The sequence below is a fragment of the Fonsecaea pedrosoi genome (assembly GCF_000835455.1).
Source record: "Fonsecaea pedrosoi CBS 271.37 unplaced genomic scaffold supercont1.1, whole genome shotgun sequence".
Lineage (NCBI taxonomy): Eukaryota > Fungi > Ascomycota > Eurotiomycetes > Chaetothyriales > Herpotrichiellaceae > Fonsecaea > Fonsecaea pedrosoi.
The window spans coordinates 4,068,742-4,089,247 of record NW_013550615.1 but is presented as its reverse complement, the minus strand read 5'-3'; the positions used below and the strand labels follow the sequence as shown (position 1 = coordinate 4,089,247).

Here is a 20,506-nt window from a genome sequence, read left to right as displayed (position 1 = left end):
CAACATGTCACTATCCAAGCCCAGTCCTCAGCTCTCCTCTCATCTGGACTGTAATTAGTATGCTTTTTGTGGTTCTGTACAAGGGCGCTTTTCTCAGCAGCAACGTCAAGGTGCCATCTTTAACTCCACACAACAAGCCTCCAGAAACCCAATCTCTAATCACCGGAGCTCCCAGGCCGGCCAAATGTTCACTGTGCAATCAAAGGACATCAAATTCATTAAACCAAAAAGGTCGATAATGCACATGACCTCCAACCCTCCGCTCAATATGTGTTGGGTCCCATTAATATGCCACATGACGAGAAACGAAAAGAAGAGCAGTCGCTTGGCCTTCTCCGTGCGCTATTTGGTGAAGGGGTATATAGTAATCAAGTTATTAATAGTCTGAACCATAATGATAGTCGTCTTCGAGAAGCGCCTGCACTTTCTCCCGTTCCGCAGTGATGGCAGCTTCGAGTCGTCGAGTCTGGCGAAGTGCCTCATCCCTGTTGATACAAGTTAGCAAAACCGCGTCTTAATGTCTCGATGTAATAAGTCTTACCTCTCCGATTCCAGCTCAGCAACACCCATCTGAGCTGTGTTCATCCGTCCAACTACTTCTCCCATCTCCTTTTCTGCTTCGGCGAGGGCTTTCTCTAGCTCGGCGACCTTGTTTTCCAGATACTCGGTCTTCAAAGCCTGCTGCAATGCTATGCCCGGGCCTGAAGTCGTCTGGTTGAGCCGGGGGCTCTTCTTGGAGTTGGCAAACATGGGCGACATGGGAGACCGAGGCACGGGGGTCAAGTATCCTGGTGTCTTATGTCCAGATTTGGTGCGCATCAGCTGGATATTGTGGCTCGCTCTCAACACGCGCACTTCTTCCTCGTGCTTCATGACTGCAGTCTCCGACTGCATTTGAGCGACGGTGATGACATCTTCCAATTTGCGAAGCTTGGTCTGGAGTTCGTTGATTTGCTCAGCCGATGCATGTTGATTCTGCTCACCGTTCTCCACAGCGGTTTTGAGTCGATTCCTCAAGGCAGCGTTGGCCTGCATCTGCTTCCTGACCTGCGCAGCCAATGACTCAGACCGTTGTGCAGACATTTCCAGTTCAGTGGCAAGGTCTTGCTCGTGCTTCAACGAACCAAGCGATTCCTGCTGTCTAGCCTGATCCCGCTGTTGTTCCAGCTGGCGCAGAGCTTGTTCGAGTGTGGATGAGAGGACTTCCGGTGCACTCTCGTCACGCGCTTGTAGCAGTGTTTGTAGACTAGCAGTTTCCTGCTTGCTTCGGTCCAGGTCCATTTTTAATCCAGATAGTCCTTTCTCACACTGCCACTTTTGTTCAAGAGCATCGTCCGCCCGTTTCCGAAGGAGATTGATCTCTGAACGCAGCGTCCGGACTTCGCGTTCATAACCACCCTTCTTGGGCCCATGTAAAGAAACAGCTCGGTCTCGCTCTGCTTCGGCCAGACTGAGGCGCTTCTCAAACAGTCGCCTTTGTGCCTCTTGTCTTCTCAGCAAATACTTCACGGTGGAATGCAAGGCATTCCGTTGTTCTGTCACATCTTTCAGTTGGTCCGCAAGAGATTGCTGACTCTCTGGAGCAGTGCGATTCACCACAGAATTCGACCTCGACAAGGAATTCGATCGATTGGGCGTAGCTCTGGAGTTTGACCTGTTCAAAATGGTGTTAGATCTTTGTAGACCGCTACCACGACTTGGAGCCGTTGCAGCCCTGGGTGATTCAACAATGTCGCCTTCTTCCGCAATCGACTGAAATTGCATATTCATGGCACGGGCACTCTGTAGTGCGTTGTTTTCGTCTCGAAGACTCTGCAGCTCCTGCTGCATTCGCGTAAAATCATAGTCTGATTTCTGTGATTCAGACAAGGTCGACTCGAGGCCCTCGATCTGTGAGCGAAGTTGAGGTACTACTTCGTCTCGCAAATTGTCTCTTTCGTTCCGATGGTGCTCCAGGTCGACACGAAGAGCCGTCAGCAAATCTTCAAAATTCTCTTTGATTTGCCTTTCTTCCATTAGCCGCCTTCTGGCGTCTTCCAGAGCCACTTCCAACTCCTTGGCCCTCGCAGTAATATCCGCAGATTCGTTGTTGTCTCGACGGTTCAAGGAGAGCTTCTGCTCTAGGATCTGGATGTGAGATTCCAATGCCTGTCGGCTCGACCTCTCCTTTTGCCATTTTTGTGACATTTCGACCTTTAGCTGCGCTCGAAGCTGCTCCGATTCTCTTTTGATCCTTTGGATTTCTTCTTTCGGGTTACCTTCACTGGTCGACGGTCTGATGGAACTTGCGCCAGAATCGGAAAAGTAATCACTCGTGCGATCGGTCTCTCTGCTGATGTTGGCACCTTCCGTCTGGAGCTGCTCGACAAGGTCCTCCAAGTCCATCTCCCTTTTGATCGAATTGGCAAGTTCAGTGCTGATATCCCGGAGTTCGGCTTCGAGTTTGGAGATTCTGTTGCCATCGTTGTTAACCAACGTCTGGGCGTAGGTGCTTCCGTCAAATTCAATCGAGTCTTGGGAGGGCTGTGAAGCTGGAGCTCTCGGTGCAGCCGATGGGAATGGATATCCTGGTGGGGAATTCGTTGCAGCGTGCGGCGATTGGCCATAGGGGGACGGTAGAGGAGACTTCCTGTCCGAGATATCTGTGACTGAAGATTCGGTGCTTGGCGAGGCAGCGGGTTTGCGGCTGAAGAACGATGTGAACTTGCTACCCGGAGTCTGTGGTTTCTTTGCATCAATCACTGTCAGTGATTTTGTGGATGAGGTCGAATCCGTCCGCAGAGGCGGAGGCCTCGACCCGGGTTTCAGGCCCATGTCCTCCTCTACAATGACGCCGTCCACCGAGTAACCATTTGATCGTTCGGAGGTGAGGCCGAGCTTTGGAGAACCTGTGACACCGTCGCCCGCAGGATGAGGTAGAGGGACGTCTGCGGTTGTCTCGGCCGGGTTGGTATCGCTTGTATTGCTCCGATTGAGAATGGGCGAGGTGGTAGCGGGATTCCTGTCCGGGTCAGCTGAGAAACTGGGAATAGCTTCGAGGCTCGGCCAAACATACGTCTGGGTCACAACATCCGAGGGGACTCTCTTTCTCCGTATCGTGTTGGAAGATGACTCGATCCGTGACTCGGTCGTCTGTGTCTTGGGCGATGTGAGGACAGGTGAGACGTTGTTAGGTAGAGGTTTTCTGCGGACGGGGGAGGCTGGAGAAAAAGGTTTCAGAGCGGCCGAGATGGTGTTGGAAAGGGATGGCAAACGCTGAAGGGGAGGATATTCTTTTGCAGGTGGAGGAGGAGGAGATGCAGAAGCGAAGCTTTGCGCATTATTGTCGTCCATGGTCGATAGTCTTCATGGAGTTGATTGGGGGGGAAAAGGGTGGTGGTGGATGTTCCCAGCTGCCGGTTGCGGACGGACGATAGACACAGGGAAAGGCGGACACTGTGACGCTTTGACGCCCGTCTAGAGTAGCGACATTGTTAGGGTCGTCGTTCGGGCATGTAGATCAGCCACATGCAAATAGCAAATCCTAGAAGGGCAGTGATAGCGCGCCGGTGGAGAGAAACGAGAAGGTGAGGGTGTGGTCTACCAAGTAGGAGAGGATCCGCGTGGTCGACGGTGGTGGATGGTGCTCTCAGGTGCCTTCAGAAGCGGAATAGCCTTGCCGTGGTGCTCGTCTCCTCATTGGATGTGCCGCAGATTGCCTCAACTAATCCACGACAAGCGGCTAAGTAGGTAGAGTCTGGCACACCGTCTGAAGCATCTCCTGGACCTGTTCTAGATGAGGGCGAGCAAAGCGAGATTATCGACTTTGATTCCCCATTGTTGGTCGACTGAGGACAGTGTAGCTATGTAGCTATGTGCTCTAGTATTGGCTATAGGCGAAGGAAAGTGCAGCTCAGTAAGCACTTACAATCCCAACTCGACTTGCACACTTGATTGTACTCGGTACAGTGCAACCTATGAGAACTCGTACGTAGATACTTTTCTCTCTGAGGTATGAGGTACTGAAGGACCAAGTACTACAAGTGAGCACCTCCTCTCTACGAGGTAGTAGTACTATCTTCGACGCTTTCAAACCTGTCGCATCTCCCGAACCCCACGCCGCACCCTACCACCCTATAGAATCACTTCTCTCTTTTCATCCTTCGTCAAATAGTGAGACGTGTTGATTCTCACCGTGTTCTTCAGCTCCAGCTCAGCACCATCCTGCTTTCCCCATCTTCGGACCGAGCCAAATTCCTCATCAACATGTTCCCGTCCCCTCCTCCTGTATGGAGTGCAAGTATGCCGCAAAAGACATACTCTCCACACGATGCCGGTCCCTCCGTCGTCTTCCTCTCGCCATCAGACCTTGCTGGAAACTTCCTTAGATTAGTGCAGGGGACGTACATACTGAAAAGCATGGGATAATTGATACTTTTGCCCGCAAAGTCTGTCGATCATATATCTTGGAGAACCTGCATGAACTGGGGACACCCACCGCCCGGAGATCTCGAATCCTTTCGACCAGTGGGAGACTTTTCTGCCCAACAACCACGACCCTTGGCAGGGGGGATTACCCTTTTCTGCACCTGGCACGCACGGGAACGCCAGGCTAGCTTTTACAGATCGCGTAATGTCTCGTTGACCCTTTCTTTTCCCCAAAGCCTTTTTAGCACAGATGACAAAATATGGTTTCGGCTGCCGCGGTCGGAATATCAGCATCGGGTCGATCTGTGAGGTTATTCCAGTCGATCAGGCGGTAGACGCGGTGTATAAGTGCATGTGCGACGCGGTCAATATCTTCCACGCGTGGATGATCTCTACTTAAGCATACATAAGGTGGAAAGTACACTGCCAGCATGATGGAGCGCGGAGTTCGGAATATAATTAAGGGGTCACGACGAGGAACAGGTCTGTGGAACGTTCTTCCTAACTTTCCTATACAGCAACCAAAAAGGAATGCGTCTTTGCCGCCACAAACCACAATTCTAGAGGAACTGAGACAATGTCCCATCGCGATCAACTCGTTTCATAGCCTCGACCAGCAGAAGTATTACGTGTCACAGCCCAGCCACTCATTTGTCGAACGTGTATCTCATCCAATCCCCGACGGCCTTGAGACTCTCCCATCTCACGGCCTCGTCGGGATCGCCCATCAACTCCAGAAGCCGAGCCTTGAGGCCGAGTTTCTCGAGCGTAGTCCGTTGTTCCGGCACATGCTTTACCAGATTGCCCACGTCATTGCACCCGACCGCCAAAACCTGCTTATCTGCCTCCCAACTCCTGGATAGGATTTCAGCCAGTTTCTTGGGGAGTTCGCCATTCTTGTCTTCCAGAATCCTGCGCGCGTTCTCGCGCCAGAACGTCGGATTACGATGAGGCGGTGACCACCGAAGATGACCAGAATTTACCTCGTCAGCGTACTCGTCGAATGTTGTCTGATTCTTGGTGTATTCGTCAAGCATCGTTTTCAGAGCCTCCAAATCCTCCAATAAGTCCGGGTCAGTCAGATGGCGGCTGCTGAGATTGCTCAGCAGGGCAGGAAGCCTAGCAGTTGTAGCAGTCGCAATCAGCGTCTCCTTATTGGTCGCAAGGAGGTTGTTCAGTGTTGCCAACAGGAGTCGAGTGGTCTTCTCCTTGGGTGACATCCGCAGAAGCTGTGTGTACAGCGGCACAATCTCCTCGTCCCTGGGTAAACGTTAGCCCGAGCACAGCCTCGACCACTCGATGGAAATCGCATATCCTCACTTTTCAAGACCCTCGCCCACGAGTTCGCCCTCGAAGCTGAGTTGCCATATTACCAGTAACACATGATACATCAATTGCAGGCCTACTCCCTCACCAAATCTCGTGTCACTGCTTCGTATGCTAGCATTGCCACTCCATAGCGTAGAGTCATTGTCTTTTGCAGCGCCAACCGCTTTTCTCAAGATATCGAATAAGGGATCGACCGTATCCTGTCTCTGGCTCCAGAATAATTCTTTGGAACGTTTGGTTCGTAGGATTTGTGACATGTGCTGAACCCCAATATCCTGTAGTCCACTGTCCTGATTCTTAACCAACTTGGCGAGATATGAGTAGAGCTGTGGGAGCGCTTCGTCATCTCGACTGGCCGGGCGTGAGGATGTCGTAAGGGAAATGGAAATAAGATTGACGAGAAAGGTGGCGGAGAGTAAGGGAATGGCGTCCTCTGGGCTGTTTCCCTGGCTGAGGAAGGACAGAAAGGTTTTGTAGGGTTCAGGATGCTCTAGGATAGCAATCGCAAGATCCGGGGCGTCTAGTATATGTCAATCAGATGTGCCATGCATTCTGGAATGGACTCGGATATTGTACCGTTGATGAGGTCGGTTGCTAACACCAGGGTGTATTGGATGATGTCGCTGCGCTTTGATGCTTTTTCGAGCACACTGCCACCATCTGTACCGCCGACAAGCAGGGTGCTGTAGCTCTTTACATCCTTCTCTATTGTCTGTTTCCTCTGCTCTTTCCGGACCTTGTCAACCGATCTGATCCTCTTGAGCTGGTCTTCCGTTAGGTTTCCCGCCCGAACGGCGCCATCCCAAGGTATCTGTTAGATCGTTAGAGGTTGACATCCAGAGTAGGGGGTGTGGCACCTACCGGGCGAGCTCTGATATTGCTCTGTACATTGCTGAGAAAGGTTGGAGGGCTCAATGACATCTTGCCGATGGGCAAAAACGTAGTTGTGTCTCTGCTGGGAGATGGTGTGTGAGTTCTCGGTCAGCCAAAAAGATCCATGAATCCTCGTATGTAGACTGTTCAATCTCGAATGTAATGTTGGGGATAAGATTATCGCAAGCTATTGCGTCAATCCCATGTTGAAGCTCAGATTCCAGGTTGCGGGAAGCTCCTTCTGTCAGGCTGCTAGCGGGACCCCGGCCTGCCTGGGGCAGGACATGCCGCGCCGCGGGACTGCGCTCGCCTATTTCTTTCCCCGTTGGCTCGCAGTCCGACAAATGTTGTCCACATCGCAACGCGTCAACGCTGTTCGGCATTCAACAGTGGTGTTACTAGACCACATTTCCTGCCCTGCTGCCATGTTATCTCCTTGGACTACTTCTGTATTGCGAGTGCTTTTAGACCTTGCATTATAGTCGCCCTAGTCACTACAGTCGTTCCCCTGATGTCCGATTGTGGAACATGACCTCCAAATCGGGCTCGAGATGGAATTTCCTGCAGCAGGCTGTCGCCTCTGTCGAGTCGAGGCTGGATGATATTCTCGCCGAAGACGCCGACCGTCCCAAACGAACGCACACTCCCGCCCATAACAAGAAGCGTAAGAACTCCTCGCAGGATCTCCTTACAACGGCTGATGTATTCGTAGCCTCTGCCGACTTGTCTAGAAGTAGCAGCACTGCCTCTTCCTCGAATGATCGACTTCAGGAACGCCTCGCTCGGGCGATGGCAAAGAAGAATGTTAGTCGTACGGAAAGTCCAGTCCCTACGCAGGAACAATCGTCGAGACCAGCTTCACGAGGGGGAGATGTGTCTACTTCCCTCTCGGATGCTACCAATGTGGCAGATTCACCTCCTTTAAATACCGATCAAATAGACATCGCGCCGCGAACTTCCAGTGACGTGGGCGAGAGCGTGAGGCAGGATGTGGGGAGTGATATACCAGCATCATTGAACCAGGCTGTCGTCGAGCCAGAACGACCTGGAGCGGCAGCTATAGTCATGGAACAGCCAGATCGGGATGCACCACGTCCTTCAGCAGAAAGCCTAAGACACAGTCAGGCTGGATCGAACAGAGTGTCCGAAGATGTGCAGCGAACTAACGAAGATGATGGACTAAAACTTGACAATGACGACACAAGGGAAATACAAGAAGAAATGGGCACCTATCTAGAACGCATTGATGCGCTCCGAAGGAATCTTGAGAGACTAGGTCAAGAAGTCGCCCAATCAGCCCAAAAAGCTGCCGAATCTGCTAAGCAGGGAGCTGCTTCAGCAGAAGCAGGGAGCTTAGAGCAGAAGCTCTTACAAAAGGATGAGCAAATAGCTGTCCTGATAGAAGAAGGCACCAGATGGTCAAAGACGGAATTGGATCTTCGAAACATGCTGAAGAAAGTTCGAGCTCAAGCCTTGACCACTACAAAAGAACAAGAAGCTGCGAGACAACGCGCAGACCGAGCTGAACGTGCTCTAAGAAGTATGGAGGACCGCGCCAGGAAGGCTGAAGCTGCAAGCAAGCGTGCAGAACATAGTCTAGCAGCCCATGCTGTTGCGGCAAAGGACGTTGAGGCAATGCGGAAAGAGCGTGATGCTTTGAATGCCACCCTTGCGGAAATGAAATCGCAACTGTCCAAAGCCAATTCGCGAGCCGAAGCCGCGGAGAGCAAAGTGCAATCCGAGCAGTGGGAGAAGGAAAGGCGGAGAATTGTCGAGCTGCAAGATGATTTGACCGTTGCAAAAGTCGAGCGTGAAATCTCGGAAGGGAAATTGAAGAAGGAGATCCATGACTTACGAGGTGAATTAGAGAAACAAAAAGAGCGGACTCACGCTATGGAGACCGAAATGTTGAGCGAACAAGCCATCCTGGAGAGCAAACTCGAGTCTTTTCGTGTTCGAGCTGAAGAAGCTTCCTCAGCAGATCACGGTCACGCACAAGCTAAACTCCTTCGACAAATCGAGGCATTGCAAACCCAGTATACCACGGCGAGCCAGAATTGGCAAGGGATCGAGAGTTCGCTCCTCGGTCGTATCACGAACCTAGAAAAAGAGCGCGATGACGTTGTGAGAAGTGAGGCAGAGCTGCGGAAGAAGTTGCGAGAGGCTACATTGAGGTTGAAGAATGCTGAAAGGGAGCTGGCCAACACTCAAAGTACCTATGCGGATATGGATAAATCACTGGCAGATGCGAACGCTGAAACACGCCGGTTACAACGAAAAGTGACTCAGCTTGAGACGGACCTGGCAAATGCTTTGAAAGACCTTGAAGAGCAGAAAGGAAATTCCGAGAGGGAGTTGCAACGAAGAATCGACGAGGAGAAGTCCAAATGGACAGCTGCTCTGCATATCCAACGCACGGACTCTCCAGCGGCATCGATTCGCAAAAATTCAGGCCTGGCATTCGACATTAATCATCTCATGAGCCCAACCCAGTATGAGCGAGGTAGCAGTCGGCGACCCTCCATCATGCCCAATGCATTCGACTCGAACACTCCGCCTCGTCAACAGTCTACTACATCCTTCCGTGGTCTGGTCAACGGCTCCATTGCGGAAACGCCGTCTGGGGTGACGTCCATGGATCCAGACGAGTATTTTGCCAATATCCCTCCTACCCCCCTGACCACAAGCCACCACTCTCAGCGTGGAGGTTTGAACGATCTAATCTCCACTTCAACCGTTGGCGCAGGTCCTTCCGTGCAATTGGTCGAACGAATGTCCGCCAACGTTCGTCGACTCGAAAGCGAAAAGGCCGCTTCTAAAGACGAACTCGCACGCCTCACCACTCAACGCGACGAAGCAAGGCAGGAAGTCGTCAGTCTGATGCGGGAGGTTGAGGCGAAGCGGAAGATCGAGGAACGGCTGGAGGCGCTTGAGAAGGAGCATGCCAGTCTCAGTGCAAGGCATCAGACCACCTTGGAACTGCTGGGGGAGAAGAGTGAGGAGGTAGAAGAGCTGAAGGCCGATATTGTCGATGTCAAGCAGATGTATCGACAGCTGGCGGATACGATGAAATGAGGCCAGATCTGAAGACTTTGATCAAATCTTGTCAAAAGCGTCCTGTCTCCATCAATACTGACGCTGTCTTGGTTCAGGCAAATTCGATCCCTTCCCTCTCTGCTGCTTTCAAAATATGCGCCCTGACCTTGCTATCAGGCGCGCAGTCAATCGCTAATCTGCCCTCATGATCCACTTTGTCCGTCTCCGCTCCAGCTTTTAGCAGCTCTACAGCCACGTCCCCGTGTCCTTCACTTATTGCGTGGTGTAGTGGTGTGAGCCCGTCCATGTCCGTAGCATTGATAGGAGACTTGTTCTCGAGCAGCAGTTTCACGACAGGAACGGATCCCACGGCGGCGGCGCGGTGGAGGGGCAATTGACCCCGCTTGTCCTTGACCCTCGCACTCGCACCATGCTTCAGGAGCGTTTTGCAAACGTCCAGGTTATTCTTCGACACGGCCAGATGTAAAGGTGTGACGCCGGTGTTCGTGGCAATCTTGGGGTCGGCATCTTTGGAGAGGAGAAGGTCGATGATGGGCAGCCCAGAATTGTCTTTCAGAGAAGCGGCCATGGCAAGCGGTGTCCAGCCTGACCCGTCTTGAGCATCCGGGTCAAAGGAACGGGTGGCTGTGAGGAGTTTAACGATGTCGAGATGAGCAAAGGCAATGGCCCAGTGGAGTGGGAGACGGTCATCTTGGTCACGGAGAGAGGCAAGTTTGGGGTTTGCATTGAGGAGGGACTCGACCACTTGCGTCTTGCCTTCTCGGGCGGCTTCGTGGATGGCGAATTTATCATCGAGAGGCTGTGACATGCTGAGGGACGAGTTCGTAGAGAGGCCACAAGGCGAGTCTATCTAGGGCCTCCCTACGTGTACGAGCACAGGCGTGACGAGTTTGTAAGGTGCGTGGGCGCCTAAGGCGCGTATCCCCGCCATCAACAACGATATTAATCAGTGAGTGGGCTAAAAGCAGCCTGAGATTGCAGCCTGTGGCGGCAGACAAGGCTGGCGTCTTGGCCTTGATTGGGCACCTCGTGGCACCATCTCAGCCCATTCTCCCCTCCTGCGTGAGCTGAAATTCTACTCCGGACTTCCAACCCTCTCGCCCTGTAATTGGCCTCAACAACATCTTCAGTTGGCTCGCTGGACTCCCCCTGTCATTCTTCGACAAAGTGAGCACCACCTGACTAATGAGCTTCCCAATCGCTTAAAGGTCGCTGCAGCTAGACAACCCACTATCGTGGCGACTCCCACCTCCCGTCCGCATGATCGGAACTCTCTTTTTCCTACCTCTCCAGCCCGTCATCGAACTGGCAAAATGCCAGATTTTGAACCTTCATGGCTGGTGATTCACAACAGAGCAGTGGAAAGTCTTCCCGATCCTTTCGCAAAGGCTACCATAGGAGAGCCCCTCGCGCCTGTGACGAATGCCGGCTGAGGAAGATCAAATGCGATGGAGCCCTACCTTGTGGCCCCTGTAGTGTTTCTGAGGATGGTGAGAGGCCGCCGCTGATATGGCAGTCTCGGGGAGATCACTGCGCTAACGGCATCAGTCTGTTCCTACGACCCGGGGACCCGACCTCGAGAGACACCAACTCAACGGATTCGAAAGCTGGAAGCATGTCTACGGGCAGCACGAATGTCGCTTGTGCGGCTCAAGGCTCAGAATCAGACTGTCGCCCATTCCGATATTGAATCCATTCTCAATACCTTGGATAACTCGTACCCAGAGCCCTCAGATGGCGGGGACTCCAGCGGCGACGACGACAGTGCCAGGTCAACTCGCTTAGGCAGCATGATGGGCAGAGCGGGCCGGTTCGTTCCTCTCTCACCCACCCAAACCACGTTCTATGGCTCTTATTCCGGATACTCTTTCGTCTTCAAGACTCTAGAACTGTTCCGAAGAATGCCCGACAGTGCTGCCTTGACCACCGAAACTCAGACCATTACTACAGCCTTGTTCAACGCACCAGTACCGGATGCTGAAGCAGGTACGCAGTATTCTTCGCAGTTCCAGAGCCTCCCAAGTCTATCTATCACGCTTGGCCTACTGGATGTCGTTTTCACCAGATGTAATCCGTTGATCCAGTTCGTGCACGAGGCCGACTTCCGGGACATGGTCCATCGTCTATATAGCGAGTCTGCGCTTCAATTTGGTGCATCCAGTCATAATTTCATGCCGCTGTTTCACGGCATCCTTGCAATCGCTCTATTGTTTGATGTCCGATCTCGCAAGAAACATGGCTGCGAAGATATTGTGAACGAAGCGTATGTTTGCCCTTCCCACGTCCTGTGTCATTGACTGACTTTGAGACCGAAGTACGAGGCATTTCCTTCTCGCTCGCAGAGAGCTTGACGTTGCCCAGTGTGCCGATCTCATATCAATCCAGACAATTCTGTGTCTCATCTACTTTCTGGTGACAACATCTCGTCTGACTTCTGCATACACATACCTTGGCATTGCTTGTACTTCAGCCTTGAGGCTTGGCTTGCATAAAGATATTGGGGCAGATATCACGATATCTGAAGTTCAACAAGATGCCAGACTCAGAATTATGCTCGCAGTCCTGCAATTCGACACCCTGGTCAGTATCGTTCTAGACTTACCGACTCGCATTAATCCTGATTGCATCGACCCGGGTGTCGCGGCCTCGTTGAAGGCCGACTGTGCCAAACGGCCGTCCAGTGCTCGTGATGGTGACTCTGACACACAAGCAAAGCTCCTGGCTTCGGCGAAGCACTTGGAATTGTTGGGTCTGACAGCCGCGGGGCTTCGAAGCATATTCAGTCGTGGCACACACAAGGGCAAACGCACAACAGACCTGGTATTTGACAACGTTGATGCCGTCAATATGAGAGGCGCAGAGGATGCATTCCGGAAATGGACCAGAGCGCTGTCTTACTTGCCTCATACTCCTGAAAAGCGTGAAGTGTCGGAGATGTATGCTTCATTTCCCAATTTCGGGTTCCTCCAACGTCTTGGACTTGACTGACAACGCCGCAGCATGAAATTCGAGCTGGAAATGGCATTCTATTTTGGCCAGTTCGTCCTCTACCAACCATTTCTGCATTACCTCATACAGATGGCCGACAGTGCGCCCATCACGAGGACCCAATCGCAGCACGCACTATCATGCATCAAGATTGCAGCCATCACTATTACTCGAGCTGAGGTGATGCATCAACGCGGTCTGCTGGCTCCGGCTTCTTGGAGTGTCATCTACACGCTTTTCCAAGCGGTCATGTGCCTCCTCTTCCTGATAGCGACGCATAATGGCACATCTCGACCTAGTGAGGCATGGAGGAAGGGAGAGCTGGGCATCAAGCTCCTAGCAACGATGCGTTGTTACGATAATGGTGCCGTTCGGTGTTTATGGATCATCAAGGTTGTTCCCACTGCTTCATATTCCATGATTCATACGAAACTAACTTGTACAAAGATGGTGATTAAACAGCTCTCTCACACCGTACAATTTGATGTTGACCGCATCGTTGCGAGCACTGAATGCGTATGCCCCTGCTCGAGATCCAGTTTGATACCAACAGAATCATTGGACCGCCTTCCATTACGGGACAGTTCAGACATTATTGCCGGAGCAAGTGGATACGCGACACCGGAAACGCCACACGATGCACGTTCTTATCCGTCGGTTTGGAATCGACCAGGCATGAATCGTCTCCTGGCCAACAACCAGGACTCACCACGGCATGATGCAGACTTCATTCTCGCAGAGGCGCAAGCTATCTCCTTGACATTGCCTATCGACAATCTCGAGTTATACACACCCGGGGAGGTCTGATCAGGGACAGAGGTGCTCTATTTTGCGGAAGAGATACTACATCAGCTTCTTTTGGCGCGGGTTACACGCAATGAAGATAACGTGTCAAATTGCCCGTCAACCACGCCTTTAGCCGCATGCTTGATGGCCGTCAGAGCTCCAACTCTGCCTGGTGTCTGTGGGTACACCTTTCTGTTTCCGTCTTGGACAGTTCTGTCGACTTCTAACGCTTCAAGTCACAGGACGGGCTTCATCATGCAAGTACACCTTAGGCCTGAAACGGCCCGTTTTCCCTACTTGGTGGCTGCTTCCAGTGCGGGTCTACCTTGCAGAGATCGAACCTTGATCCACGTTGACCTTGATCACAGAAACGGCATAACTGTAGGAGTGGCTGGCTGTACTAGTGACAGAGGAAAGCGCGAATTTTGTAATTCTTTTGGCGTCTTGGACTACGGATGTTGTGGAGGGCCACGGTTTGTTCATGATGTGTTTCGATTTATGTGATGGACCAAGTATAACTGTGAGGTGGCGGAGTCTGGCGAACACAACACAACTATCTGGTTCGATCTCATGACGGACGGAGACGCCGTTGTCTCAAGAAGTTTCTTCGTCGGCAGGCACAGGTGCAGCTCGGCAGGTGTCAGGCGTCGATCATGTCTATCATGTCTTTCAGCGGCTGAAATTTCTAGCGTGTTATTGGGACAATGAGGGACGGACCATATAGGGAAGAGGACATGGGGATCAACCAAATCAAAGCAAAGCAGATACGGGAATCAGTCCAGAACGCGGTGGCGGCGAGGCGGCGAGGCTGAAGAGCCCCTGACTCCTGACCCGTGACTCCTGATTCCTGACTGAATCCAGTCATTTCCCCTGGGACCAGCCAGACACACATAGACACACACGTACATGTACACGTCCGCACTGTCTTTCCTCATTGCTCATTGCTGCAAAATGCTGCAAATTCGAATTGCCTGGCGGTATCGCGAAGAAATCCACCTAATCTTCTCATCAATCCGTCAGCTCTAGCTCTCTAGCTAGGTAGATAGCTAGGCACTCGTACTCCATCTATATTTCCGTCTGCTGGGTTGTTGGTATCGTGTTCATCACCGCCCACAAAATGAAACCGAGACAATTCATGAAAATGGTTGCGGACATCCCCATGGTCGAATATCGTCTTTCCCATCCGACCAAACCCCAACCAAATCGACATATGCCGTTCATTTGACCCCGTTTGCCCCCCCCCCCCCCCCCACTGTCCTCTTCGCCTTTGATTTTTCCTCTTTAAACCCATATCTCCCAAAACGTATCAAGGAACAAACGTCTTCTCTAAAAAGGAGGTTTCTGGACCGGTGTGGTGGTCCAGAATTCCCTCTTTTCGCATATTCTCGGACCTTTATCCCTGCTGCTTGTGGCTACATCTCCTTCAAGAAGCCCACCTCGATGAGCTTCTCCGTCGGCACCTTCAGATTCGACATTTTGGTCCTCGTATTGTCCTTGATCCACAGGAACAGCGCCAAAACCGTCCGCCGGAAGTAATTCGTGCCGTGTTTGATGGTCAACTGCTCCTTGCCCATTATGTACATCACCTTGTATGCGAACGCGCGGTCCAACCGCGCAAGGGCTTCCGTCTGCTTTTCCGAGTCGTGGTTCTGCTGGTATACCTTTTGTGGGTCCGGAAACTTTTCGTCGGGATCTGTGCCCACGCCCGTTTCGCTGCTTGTCGTCGCGGCGTCTTCTACAGCCAGGTCATCACCCACTAGCACAGAATTGCCATTGAGTTGCGGTTTTGATTTGGCCTCGGAAAGGATGTACGCTCGGATCTGCTCATAGATGACAAAGGCCAGGTCGGGGGTGATGACTTCGTCGTTGTAGCCATATCTCACCACCAAACGGTAGCAGTGCGGGATAGCTAGTCTCGAGATTGTGTGTCGTTCTGACGGTGGCACGGAAGGCGTCTCCAACGGGCGGAGGTGGAAGAATACCGACACTTCAGGCATTGCGGTGAGTTTGATGGCGAATTGGCTGAAGACGATGGGAGTAGTTTCACCACCCTTGTCGAAGAAGATGCCAAAGCCGTTGATGGTGCTCAGGGCTGTGCCGTGAAATCTTTCGGTCAGATGTAGACCAATAGCCCCCATTCTGATGAAATGGGAGGTTGGGAACCGATCCCCTGCCTCAGAAGACCACTGTTGCTCCTTTCCGAAGCGCCAGAGCAGAAATACCGCGCCCAAAACAAACGCCAGTGTAAGAGTAAACCAGGCCCCGTCCGGTACCTTGGTGAGGGCTGAAGAAAGAAAGGTGCCGTCCATGCAAGCAATCGTCAGCCAAGGTAGCAAAACGAGATATGGACTGAAACGCCACACGAAGATGGCTGTCAACGAGACCATGCATGTGTCGAAGAATGTGACGAACATGACGCAAACACCATAGGCGTTTCCGAGAGAGGTCGTGTTATTGTAGATTGAGGCCACAAGGATTGTGCCAACCATGAGAAGCCAATTCGCAAGAGGGATGTAGAGCTGGCCGTGGAATATCTTTGACGTGTGTTTCACTGTAAGTTGCGGAAAATATGACAGTTTCATGACTTGATGGAGAAGCTGACTATCATCAGCCACGGATCGCCTCTCATGAAATTTGTGCACCTGCTCACCTGGAATGTCGCAGTTATAATAGCCTGCGATGCGACAATTGCGGCAAGAATAGCGATAATAAGGGACGGGTAAATGGTGCCCGGAGGTGCAGCTTCGAAGAATGCATTCGAATATGCTTCTGGATGGACACTGATATAAGCCGCTTGTCCGATGTAGGCCAGAAGGAGACATGGAAACGTATAGCATAGCCAACTGAGCTGAATCGCTCTACGGCTGAAGGCTCCCAGGTCCGCAAACAGCGCTTCGACCCCGGTAAAGGCCAGCAAAACCCCGCCCAGCATCCTCCATCCATGTTCGCCATGATGGATCAGAAATTCGAAGGCATAGCCAGGATTGAAAGCCCGAAAGACGGAAGCATCATAATTAACCAGGTTGTAAATTCCGAAAACGGCATTAAAGCCAAGCCATATTATGACGATGGGGGAGAAAGCAAATGTTATCTTGGTGATACCGAAAGGCTGAACGAGGAAGAGGAGGACGAGGATGGCGTCAGTGATTCCGATTATAGCACCTTTCGAGATGTTGGGATTGACCACCCGGGCACCCTGCACCGCTCCAAGAACGGACTGCGCGGGTGTGAGGACGCCGTCGGACAGAACCATAGAAACGGCAAAAACTCCCATGGTCTTGAGGATGCCTCGTGCCAACCGACTTGTTTCGAGACCTTTGCGCATGACACGTCCGGCGCTTTCGAGATCGCCCGATGCATGTCTCCTTATCCTTATCAGGGAAGCTTCCCTTGGATCGCGATTCGTGATATTCATATAGCGGCTGAGGAGAGAGTAGGTGCTGAACGTCCCTCCCTCGCCCTCATTATCTGCATGCAAGATGATGATAATGTATTTCACAGTCACCATCATGATAAGAGACCAGATGATCAGAGACAAGACGCCGACGAGGTCCTCATTCGATGGCGCAGAGGTAAAGGTCGACGAGTAGACGTAAAGAGGACTGGTACCAATGTCTCCGTAGATGACTCCAATCGACTGATAGGCGAGCCAGAGAAGCATCTTGCCACTGAATACCTATCATCGGATCAGCTGACTTGCTCTAAAGACAAACAGGAGGAACGGTACCTGCTTCTCCTTGAAGTCGCTTTCTTTTTGCAATCCGGGGTCTTCATCTCGCTGCAGTGACCTTGACCGATATAGGCTCAAGTCATGGGAAGACCTCCTCGATCGCATGTTGTAAATGCCATCGTCGTGGGTGTAGATCGAAGTCGAGTCGGCAAGCCGCCCTTCTTTGCCCTGTAGCTCATTTTTAGGATGAACCTCATCAGCAATACGGATAGTAGCCATTGAGATGAGCAGTATTGAGGGTCAATCTATACGAGAAAGTCGAATAAGAGCAAAAGAAGAAGAAAAACAGGGCCGGAGACTGCGAACAGGAAACAACGAAAGTGGGCAGCGAGCATGTCTCCTTAAGGCAGAGGGACAGTCGAGTCAAAAACATGGTGGGACATCACATCATGAACGCGTCCAAGTCTAGGGAGACCAGAATTGGCGAATGATCCAGTGGATTGATCATGATCGAGCATGTGATGAAGGACAGTTGGGCTGTCGAGCGTAGCTTTATCAGCTCAAGATTCGCCAGTTCCCTAAAGAATCCTTGCGGTGTAGCTCTCTCAGCAGCGGATATGCATCTCGGCGGCATCGGTCATGTAGCTAGGTTAGTCATGACACCATGAGAGGGGATACGGGCTTGCTTTCCCAAGGAAACGCAGCGCTGGCATGCGGTCAGGGGGAGAACCAGGGCATTGGCGCAAGTCCGAATTAGAATGTGAATGCATTTCTGTCTGCCGCTCTCCGCGAGCTATTAAGCACAGTCCTTCGGTGTGTAGACAGGGATCCTCGCCAGAAGGGCAAAGTGCGAGATAGCCAGGGGGGGATAGAGGGGATGAGGTGGCCTCGTCGGTGTTGTTGGAACTGTGTGGATGAGAACATGAGAATGTGAGGAACGCCTGCGCAGGTCTTGGCACCAAACTGCGCCGTTCCGTCTAAGCAGCTTCGAGTGATTGGGCCATTTCACTCTCATTGATATGAGAGATTTTCTGTCAAGTGGAGTCCCCCTTTCCACCTCATTCCTGCTGGCGAGACGGAACAAGCAACAGAAAGCTTATGTCGACTATGGATCAGGATGCAGTCTGGATCACTCTCACCCCGTGTCAAGCACCGCCCCTCTCCGTCCATCTCAAGACCATTTGGAACCCGAAGACAAGCAGCCGACGAGGGTGGACATGTCCACCTGTTGTTGTTAGGTAAAAAGTGACCTTTATCCATGTCTGTGAGCATGAGCGATTTCTCTCACTCTGGTCCGGTGAAATCGATGCAGTAAGGAAGCATACAAGAAGATACTTGTACCAAGATGAGGGAACCTTTGTTTGCTAGCAGGCTTTTCTTGCCCTTCCAGGTGCGTTCGCTTCGCATTTGCTCTCTGGGGTTTCTTCCATGGCGACAGCTCCACAGCCTCGTCCTCCCCCTTCCACCTCAGGCGCACACAGAACCGTCATCACAGTTTCCGTCATTGTAGCCATCCTTGGACTCATCGTCTTCTCGGCTATCTGGGTGAGACGCCACAGTCCAATCCAAACCCTCGATGAGCGACAGCTACTGGTTGAACTGCAACGCTCCGGGCTGCGGCGACGTCGACGACAACAAGAAACACAACGAGACAAGGGCATCGACATTGGCCTGCTCCAAACCATACCAATTATCAGATACAATGGTGATTCTGGCCAGCTGCGGCGGGCCAAGAGCTTGGACTTGGAACGGGGACACCTTTACCAGGATGCTCTGGGCTGGTCTTTGGAGCAGAGCCAACGAAACATCAAAGAAATGTATGCAGAAATGGTTGCGAGCGACAAACCCGATTCCAGAAAATTGAAAGACAAGATCCCCCGAAAACCTGGCTGCGAAGTCGAGGAGCCGGACTGTCCTATTTGCGCACAAGCATTTGTGGAGAATGAAATTCTTCGGATTCTTCCCTGCGGCCATCGACATCATCAGAGATGTGTTGACCGGTGGCTGCTAGGATACAGCGGGACATGTCCTGTGTGGTAAGTGGCCAACCAGGGTACTGCTCAGACATGTCTGCTCATATGTGTCTGCATAGTCGTGTACGCATGGATTCTTTCCCTCTTCAATCAGTCCAACCATCCGTTCTTCTAACAAAGCCTGAGCCAGCAGTGTTGATGGGGGAGGATCTCGAAGACCGCTGCCGCCACTGACCAGTTTGACAGTGCACCTGGACGGTATAGCCTGGTTATGTGCATTGTGAGCTTGTGCCTCGCTGTGGAGCGAATGATGTCGATGTGGTCCAAGTGTCCATCGCTGTGCTCCATTCACAACGACCCTTTGTCACTGACGCTCGTCGTCCATAGCACTTGCAATGCTGTATAGAATATCTATCTATGCTGTTTGTCTCTTTCCATTGGTATTCGTGGTTCTTGTCGTCCTAGGAAGCCCGATAGACACTGTCAGCCTGACCATATTGTTTCTTCGACCTGCGCTTTGCCGCAGTCACTTCGCTCGAATCCATTCTGATCAACTGCCCGCTATACTTTCCGTTGTTGATTCCCTTTACCGCTTGGCGCGAACATTAGGAAGATATTGTCCACGAATCTTCCTAGACAGTGACGCATCAGTCTCTTCCCACTTACCAACATTCCCATTCATCTCTTCTCTCTTCCTTACCCCTCGTCGTGCCCTGCGCAAGAGAGGCACCTTCGCGCGGTGCAGGGCGTAAGTACCCAGCCTAGCTGGGGAAACCGAGACCTCTCTATAGTTGCGAGACGCGACATCGTGGGAATCAATCTTCCGTCAGATCGACTTCGACGTCATCAGATGGAAAATGTCGCCGTCGAGCAGAGACTCTCTCGGATGAGAACGACAAACTACTTTCCCAAGTTCCTTGTCATGTTGACACATTCGACGCTCATTCTCGTTCCAAATTCCGACAACCCAAAGGCCTGCACCAGCAACTTGACGTTGCTTTCTGCGCATCCACGACGCGTGAGCAGACCCTCAGGCCAAATCACGTTGGAAATCGTCAAAACCAAACCAACTTCAACTATTCGCAACCACTCGACAATTTGTAACCACAGAGACCTTTTCGGCTCTTTGATTGCATTGCGCCATGGTAGGCTGTCTGAAACCCCCCAATGCACACTTCTGCTCACATAATTAGGAACTCTCACTCCAATAGCGACACATCAGCTGTTTCACCAGAGCTGTGCCAACTTGGCTGTAAAGGCACTTTACAAATCGATATCCATCAGCAGAGAGCTTGAGCTTGCGATGAGCTTACCTCCATAGAACATCATCGACATACCAGACTCTTATCTCAACGACGCTGAAGTCTTGCGCCGGCCAATGACGCGCAAGAAGAACCCTGCTGGTTGCGCAAGTCGCACTTGA

General features: G+C 51.9%; 7 protein-coding genes across 7 annotated transcripts; 3 read left to right on the top strand and 4 right to left on the bottom strand.

Moving 5' to 3' along the window:
- Positions 1-376: 376 nt before the first annotated feature.
- Z517_01488 (uncharacterized protein) lies at positions 377-3,333 on the bottom strand (the record flags this gene model as incomplete). The annotated part of the gene is made up of 2 exons (XM_013434448.1): positions 377-485; positions 542-3,333. The coding sequence occupies 2 exons, from the start codon at positions 3,331-3,333 to the stop codon at positions 377-379; spliced, it is 2,901 nt and encodes a 966-aa protein (XP_013289902.1).
- A 1,721-nt stretch (positions 3,334-5,054) lies between these two features.
- Positions 5,055-6,657, bottom strand: Z517_01487 (uncharacterized protein; the record flags this gene model as incomplete). The annotated part of the gene is made up of 4 exons (XM_013434447.1): positions 5,055-5,667; positions 5,728-6,256; positions 6,313-6,547; positions 6,598-6,657. 4 exons carry the CDS (start codon positions 6,655-6,657, stop codon positions 5,055-5,057), a joined length of 1,437 nt encoding a protein of 478 aa, XP_013289901.1.
- Positions 6,658-7,137: 480 nt separating this feature from the next.
- Z517_01486 (uncharacterized protein) lies at positions 7,138-9,684 on the top strand (the record flags this gene model as incomplete). The annotated part of the gene is made up of 1 exon (XM_013434446.1): positions 7,138-9,684. One exon carries the CDS (start codon positions 7,138-7,140, stop codon positions 9,682-9,684), a length of 2,547 nt encoding a protein of 848 aa, XP_013289900.1.
- A 73-nt stretch (positions 9,685-9,757) lies between these two features.
- Z517_01485 (uncharacterized protein) lies at positions 9,758-10,474 on the bottom strand (the record flags this gene model as incomplete). Its single annotated transcript, XM_013434445.1, has 1 exon — positions 9,758-10,474. The coding sequence occupies one exon, from the start codon at positions 10,472-10,474 to the stop codon at positions 9,758-9,760; it is 717 nt and encodes a 238-aa protein (XP_013289899.1).
- Positions 10,475-10,999: 525 nt separating this feature from the next.
- Positions 11,000-13,461, top strand: Z517_01484 (uncharacterized protein; the record flags this gene model as incomplete). The annotated part of the gene is made up of 5 exons (XM_013434444.1): positions 11,000-11,156; positions 11,215-11,929; positions 11,982-12,602; positions 12,666-13,047; positions 13,102-13,461. The coding sequence occupies 5 exons, from the start codon at positions 11,000-11,002 to the stop codon at positions 13,459-13,461; spliced, it is 2,235 nt and encodes a 744-aa protein (XP_013289898.1).
- Positions 13,462-14,852: 1,391 nt separating this feature from the next.
- Z517_01483 (potassium uptake protein) lies at positions 14,853-17,389 on the bottom strand (the record flags this gene model as incomplete). The annotated part of the gene is made up of 3 exons (XM_013434443.1): positions 14,853-16,037; positions 16,091-17,116; positions 17,168-17,389. 3 exons carry the CDS (start codon positions 17,387-17,389, stop codon positions 14,853-14,855), a joined length of 2,433 nt encoding a protein of 810 aa, XP_013289897.1.
- Positions 17,390-18,538: 1,149 nt separating this feature from the next.
- On the top strand, positions 18,539-19,150 carry Z517_01482 (uncharacterized protein; the record flags this gene model as incomplete). Its single annotated transcript, XM_013434442.1, has 1 exon — positions 18,539-19,150. One exon carries the CDS (start codon positions 18,539-18,541, stop codon positions 19,148-19,150), a length of 612 nt encoding a protein of 203 aa, XP_013289896.1.
- Positions 19,151-20,506: the final 1,356 nt, after the last annotated feature.